The sequence below is a fragment of the Colias croceus genome, chromosome 22, assembly GCF_905220415.1.
Source record: "Colias croceus chromosome 22, ilColCroc2.1".
NCBI classification, from domain to species: Eukaryota; Metazoa; Arthropoda; class Insecta; order Lepidoptera; family Pieridae; genus Colias; species Colias croceus.
In genome coordinates this window covers 7691608-7699122 of record NC_059558.1, presented here as the reverse complement: position 1 = coordinate 7699122, position 7515 = coordinate 7691608, and the positions used below count along the sequence as shown (strand labels likewise).

Genomic DNA, 7515 nt, shown 5'->3' with positions numbered 1-7515 from the left:
ATTTAACAAAACTAAAAACATAATAAAACTTAGAACAATCTTTCAGGTACTAATCGTGCTGGCTCTCCTACAATTATCTCTATCAGCTCCAAAAGGCAAGATAACTGACTTAGAAACAGCATATTTAGACAAGCTTAATAAACCCTGGTTCGTTCCGCACCCCCCTTCCCAATATCCCAGAAAAGGTGAAGCTCTGTGTAAGGGTAGACCATGTAAACCGAGCGGGATCGCGTGTGAAGATTGTCAAGTGAATGTACCTATTGATGTCAATTTTAGATAATGTTTAATAAATTATTGAATTTGTGTGTGTGTTCTTATATTATAACGTTTATTCATAGTTCCGTAGGTATCGTCTTTTACCTCTAGGTAGAGCGTAAAAAAATATTATGCAGGTACTGAAATATGTTACTTATTAATATTTTTAACGAATAAAAAAAACATTCCCTTAATTACGAGCTCTTCCTACTCGTCTAAATTAATAAACTTCCTTATTAGATCATTAGATAATTATATCAGTAGACATTTAAAAAAATCTTTTTACTAAACAGTTACCTACTTATCTGAGGATATTAAATTAAATTATTTTCTTCGGATATTAGGACCTATACACATGATTATTTCATAGAACATTATATCCCTTGCATTATCTAGTTACTATAAGTACTAAGTAATGCTTTAGAAAATTTAATAATTTTCAAGAAACTATTTAAATATTGTCACATTGTATACTGCAATTTCAACAATAACAAGAATTTTAACGCAACACATAACGCCTACGTAAATTACACTTTTATTATTATAAAAGTAACAATTTTCTTACGTTAGTGGCACGCGATCCTTATTAAGATACTCTTTATCTATAATAATCTGTGTAGTGTGTATGTAGCAACACTATGGCTTTGTGAAGAAATAATCGTTGCTAGTTCCAAATTTGTTGTTTTTTTAACAAACGGATTTTAAATACCTACCTATACGGATGCATTATTAAGAACAGATTTTTAAAAGGTATTAGCTTGCATATTAAATCCACTTTTTAAAATAAAGCATAAGACATGAAACGCGAAAATTGCAACCCTTTGATAAGAAAATTATAATAAAACAATTTATGTCAACCAACCGTGATTAAGTAAAGTCATTATTAAAAGCCAACTGATATGATAGTCCGGGAAATTAATTTTTTTACAGATTTCAGTAAAAAAAAAGGTAAATTAAAATAGCCAGACTTTACAAGAAAATCTTACATCGAACGTGGTCAAGGGTAAGAACTTGATCTTTAACCTTGTCGTAATGTGATCAAAACTAAGAAAAACAACAATAAATCTTATTTTATAGTGTTTCATCACACTCTGCTTACTGAATACTAATGTTGGCAAATTTTTACCGAGACCTGTAGGCCTAGTGTGAGTTTGATCGAGTACGAAACGTTACTATCGCGTCTGCGTCACAGCGAAATTTGTATGGGGAATCGAAGCTTCCCCATACGTCCGCTAGGGGCGCTGTTCGATTTCCCATACTAATTCGGCTGTGACGCAGACGCGATAGTAGGTAACGTTTCGTACTCGATCAAACTCACACTAGGCCTACTGTAATGTTGATAAACAGCACATGAAAGATAGAGTGGGAAAATACGAAAGTAGCGTACAAAATCTAGTAAACAACTTTAGTAGTTGGTAGCAAAAATAAAAAATATTATTTAGGTACATAAAATATTACCCGTATACTTATTCATGAAGAGTCATTTAATTAGCGAAGCAATATTGTAAAAACAAACGTTTCCCGCTCTCCTTTACGACAATCAAAAAATAAATTTTCAATAATAGGTATATATTATCTACAAACGCATCACAAATTACATTTTTGGTAGATTCTCGTATTTCATAAAAATAATTATTCTTCCTAAAGATAACCTTAAGTAGGTACGTACTTTTCTGACCCGCTTACTACAATTTGATATGACCATAGAGAACGTATATTCACTAGACACATTCGAAACCTGGCTGTATGCAGCCGTAGCCACTTAAAAAAAAAACATTGTGCGTTTTTATCTAAATTTCGCGCCATTGTATCATGACAAAGGACACGAGTTAGTCGGCGTTAATTTGAAAAATGTTCACGGATTATTTTGTCATTGTTCGCTAAATAGGGAAATACTATAGCAGATGCCAATGGCAAGGAACGTTTGATTCTTGAATGATGGCAGTCGTTTAACTTTTTCCGAAGATGATTTTTTGAAAATGTGTCATGTGCGTGTTTTGTTTTTGTGTTTTATTCTTAATTTGTGTGTGAAATGTGACGATCCGCGGGCGGAAATAGGATATCCGAAAGGCTTGATGTCAGTATGTATGTATGTTCAAATAATTAGAATTGTATAAATTAGTTACAACATTTACTAATAACTCTCAATTTCAAATTTCTGTTATTCATTCATAAATATCTATATGAGTGTTTATAAATTCTTTTTAGATCTCAATTATTATTATTTATTATTCATAAAGAAAATTTCATTGTTTATGGTAAGACGTGCTCTTCTATGCAATTAAAAGTCTCTCTATAATAAAGTTCATACTAGTTGTGAATCCTTGACATAGAGCTTGCGTTGCATAGAGCACGAAGAAGAGATTTTATCAAAATTCCAATTACTTACATTTCTTTTAAATAATGCGTAACTTGGTTTTTTACTATTCTATAATTAAAAAAATGATTAAGATACAGCTGAAAATACACATACAAGAAAATAAAAACTTTTAAATACATTAGTCAGATAAAATAGAAGTGCGACATAGTTGACTGGAGCCGACGGGTTATTTCATAAGCTGCAACAAGATCTAAATAGCTGTTGGACTTTAAGTTGTTCAATGTACTTTACTTTCAAGTTATTTTAAAACCCTAAAATCTTTACACTTAATACGAATAAGTTAACGAATAACGATTATCGACTATGATATTTTTTTTTGGAAATTCTAAAAAGTAGGTAGGTAATCCTTACTTATTAATAAACGGAAAATATCACATAAACATTTTTTATAACATTGTGTTTAAAAAAAATGTCCAAAATGCCCTAGTAATAAGTAGTTTAAAACCGTCATGTTGCTATACCTGTGTAGTTTAAAAAAAAATGAACCTAAATGTCTGATTCAGAATTCTCGGCATTATACAATATGCCGAGCCCACGCAACTGAAATTGCTATCAAAATATTATTGCAAGATTTTTCATATCTCTATCTAGATAGTAGCTAGATGGCATATAGCCTTCCTCGATAAATACTCACTCCAACACAATGTAAATACGATACCTAAAGTTTACTCAAAAATTAATACCTGTTATATAATGTACAAAAAGAAACGTAGAACTTATCAAAAAGCAAGCACAATTATTATGCCGATGACGTTACAAAGCCAATGCATTCGAAGAACCTAAACTTCCTACCGTATCTATATCACAATAATGAAAAATTCTAAATAATCCTTAATAGGTACTGATAACAACATAATTCCAGGTCCCGGATCAACAAAACCGGCATCCATACCTCGCAGTCAGTTGAGGTACTTACATTTTGTGGTTCAAGGGCAAGGAAGTCGGCAGAAATATACCTACTGGACGGCGAAGAACATTGCCAAGGATCCTCGTGTAGATTTCCAAAGGTAAAAGTACCTATAAATTCGTTTTACAGGTTGTTTTACAGCCTAGTTAAGAATATATAAACCAAAACTATAGCCAGTTAAATGGCCACAATAACGATTCCTAATTTAGCTTACATTTTGTAGACTGCAGTGCAAACGTCTTCTCCAATTTTCCAAGCACATAAAAAAATACCCTCTCCTATTCTTGTAGACAGTTAGATACCTACAGTAAATGAAATTATCAAACCTATGTACTTAATTTAGGGTACCTACTAAATAGGTACAAATAGCTGTATTTATGTATTTATTGATATCGCTTATTTACGTTTAATTCATACATATTTCAGAAAAACTATAGTGGTAGCGATCGGGTATTTGGACAGTACGAATTTCCCAATATCTTCTCTGTTGACCAATGAATACATTGCAAGGGGGTATAATGTCATCCTTATTGATAACCAAAGATTCGCTACTGTACATTATTATCTGTAAGTATTCAAGTAATCGTTTTATAATCATCACAGTACATTATTATCTGTAAGTATAATCGTTTTTAACCGACTTCAAAAAAAAGGAGGAGGTTATCAATTCGGCCGGTACTTTTTTTATGTATGTACACCGATTACTCCGAGGTTTCTGAACCGATTTACGTGATTCTTTTTTGTTCGATGCGGGATGGGTCGAATTGGTCCCATAAAAATTTTATTCGAATAGGCCCATTAGTTTTTATTTTATGAGCATTTTTGTCTGTATTTGTAAATGTTGAAAGTGCAAGTTTGAAGTCGGTTGTTTTTAACGCAGTTATCACTTGTATTATAATTAGCTTATAATTATTTGTATTTTGTTCAACAGGACAGTCAGAACTTAGGGCATAAATCATAATGCGCCACTTAGATCAAGTGCGTCAAACGTTGTTCGAACTTAGTAGTTCATGAACAAGTTCACAAAATATTTTCTTTCACGGATTAGGACAGTGGTGACGTGGATAATGTGCTGATAAATTTAAAATCAATTTAATTTTGACACTATCGTCTAGTCTTGAAAGTTGAACTCATTAAACTACCGACTCTATTTTTTTAATTAATCTCTGACGTCATTCAAACTCAAACAAACTCAAACATTTATTTATTCAATTAGACTACTATTTAGTAGCACTTTCGAATCGTCATTACATAAGTATTTTTAACATTTACCACCGATTCGGAAAGCAGTATCTATGGAGAAGAATCGGCAAGAAACTCCATAGTTGCTCTTTTAAAATCATGTCAATATTACATAATATGTAACTTATATCTAACTTATACATAATATATCATAATATGCCAAAGAACTGTCCTGTGGTTTTTACGCGACAACCCTCCATGGGTCTTTATCGTCCATATATTCCTGAATACTGTAGTACGCTCTCTGAACTAGTACATTTTTTATATAAGTTTTAAATTTAGAACTACTAAACTCTTTAATATTGAGAGGAATTCTATTGTATAAGCGTATACCTTGACCCATAAATGAATTTTTAACTTTAGCTAATCGGAAAAATGGCATTTCAATTCTATTCCTGTTCCTTGTGCCATAATCGTGTCTATCTCCTACTCTTGTGTGTAAGTCGGCGTTTTTGTGAACATGCAAAATATTATTAAATATATACTGTGATGGTACAGTAAGGATACCAGTATTCTTAAAATGATCTCTTAGTGAGTCCCGAGCACGTAAATTATATATAGAGCGAATGGCTCTTTTCTGTAAGATAAATATAGTTTCTATATCTGCAGCCTTGCCCCACAGTAGAATTCCATAGGACATAATGCTATGAAAGTAGCTGAAATAAACCAATCTAGCCGTATCTTCATCGGTGAGATGCCTTATTTTTCGGACTGCATATGCAGCTGAACTGAGCTTACCTGCAGCGGTGTTGACATGGGCTCCCCACTGTAGTTTCTCATCCAATGTTAACCCTAGAAATACAGTAGACTCAGTAGGATTACTAACTCTAGTGTTATTAAAACATTAAATATTTATTTAAAACAAGTAGGTAGTAGTTCATATATGTATTAACAACAAACAGCATCTGAAAGCCTGAAATATCTACATAATTTATTCACACGAATACATACCTACCTAAAGTCGAATGAGAGCTTAATACATAACTAACATAAACTTAACAATTCGAACTTCTCAATTGTAATATTAGTCGTGCCAAGATATTTGTTTTAAGAGATCTCCCATTCATAACGAACATATGTTCGAATTGGCTCTTCATTAAAATTACCAATCCTTTATGAATAACGACAATAAATTTATATCAAAAGAAATATTTCCCAGAAAACCGCAGCGTAATTTCGAGGACAATGCGGATGTTAATGTTTCCAAAGTTAAATGATAAGTACCTAGCAGAAATATACGAACGTAAATACAATAAAGTGGCAATATGCCAAACCATAGGGATTCATTTATTTTCAAGCACTTCGGTTCTTATATTGCAACCTTTTTAGTTTCGATTTTAGAACATTATTAAACTTAGAAGTTAGATTATATTATTATTTCAAAGAAATAAAATTTCGTCGCAATTGATATTTTGTATTTCTGAAATACAAAAAATAGAGAATATTGACGTTTTTATTCCGTCATTTTTAATTATTGTCTCCGTCTCCTATATTGTTATCCTGGAAATTAATTATTTTCAATTATTAAAAAAAAATTACAAAATAATCGTGCACATTTGTAACACATCCTACTCAATGTACTCATGCAAATATCATATTTATTTTTCAGAGCAACGCGCCTGATGCGGCCAGTAGGCAAACACGTCGCAGAGATTCTAGTGGAACTATCGAAATATGGCCTAGATCCTTCCAAATTAGAACTCCTAGGCTTCAGTCTGGGCGGTCAAACAGTCAGCTACATAGCCCGAAACTACCAATTATTCACGGGAAGAAATATATCCCGAATAACCGCTTTAGAACCTGCAGGACCATGCTTTAGGTCCCTAAAATCTACAGACAGACTTGACGCATCCAACGCAGATTTCGTTCAAGTTATCCATACAAATATAGATGGTTATGGCATGGCGAATAGAATGGGACACGTAGATTTCTATGTTAATGGTGGGGAATTCCAACCGGCTGATATAAACTTCTTTCCGTGCACCGCAACTTGCAGCCATTTCAGGGTTTTGGCGCTCTGGGCAATGGCTATGAAGAATCCGACGAAATTTATAGCTGTAAAGTGCAAAAATATCCAAGAAGCTAGGGATGAAATGTGCTATGATAAATTTCCTTTGGTGACTAATGTCATGGGCCCAGACATAGATGTCAATAAGCAGGGTATTTTTTATTTAGCGACGAGTAAAAGCTATCCATTTTATCTTGGCGAGGATGGAGTTAAGCCGGAATTCGCTGCGTGGAAAAGTATCAGCAATATTAATGAGGGTAATGAAACGGAAATATATACGTAGTCTGCTAATTTGTTTCTTTTAATTTTCCCTTTTCGTTCCAGTTCCTTATAATATCTTCTTCCTGAATTCCTTACATGATAATATAAACGTTATTTTTGAATTTTTATTAGGCAAAATTGTGTATAAGCTATTGCATAGCTCCTATCGCGGGCCTTGAGCGCGGGGACCGAATCCAGAAATTCCGTAACGAGAAAACCTCGAGCTAGCTATTATTTATGCCTAACTTTGACTTTGTTAGGGATATACCTAAGCTTCTTGGAGTGAACCTTCTGTACGTAGTACTATTATAATCAAATTATATTAAATTCTGTGCCACTCACAGAACAGTAAGAACATTCTTACTGTTCTGTGGTGCCACTGTTACATAAACCATAGACAGTACAAATCAAGGAGTCATATTATGTTTTTTTGAAGCTGGTATCACATCATGTAGGTTTTAA

The 7515-nt window shown here is 32.9% G+C and overlaps 1 protein-coding gene across 1 annotated transcript; it reads left to right on the top strand.

The window, feature by feature from the left end:
- The first annotated feature begins 1998 nt into the window (after window positions 1-1998).
- LOC123702014 (pancreatic lipase-related protein 2-like) lies at window positions 1999-7083 on the top strand. Its single transcript, XM_045649659.1, has 4 exons — window positions 1999-2340; window positions 3498-3642; window positions 3969-4109; window positions 6394-7083. Exons 1-4 carry the CDS (start codon window positions 2235-2237, stop codon window positions 7073-7075), a joined length of 1074 nt encoding a protein of 357 aa, XP_045505615.1. The 5' UTR covers window positions 1999-2234; the 3' UTR covers window positions 7076-7083.
- Window positions 7084-7515: the final 432 nt, after the last annotated feature.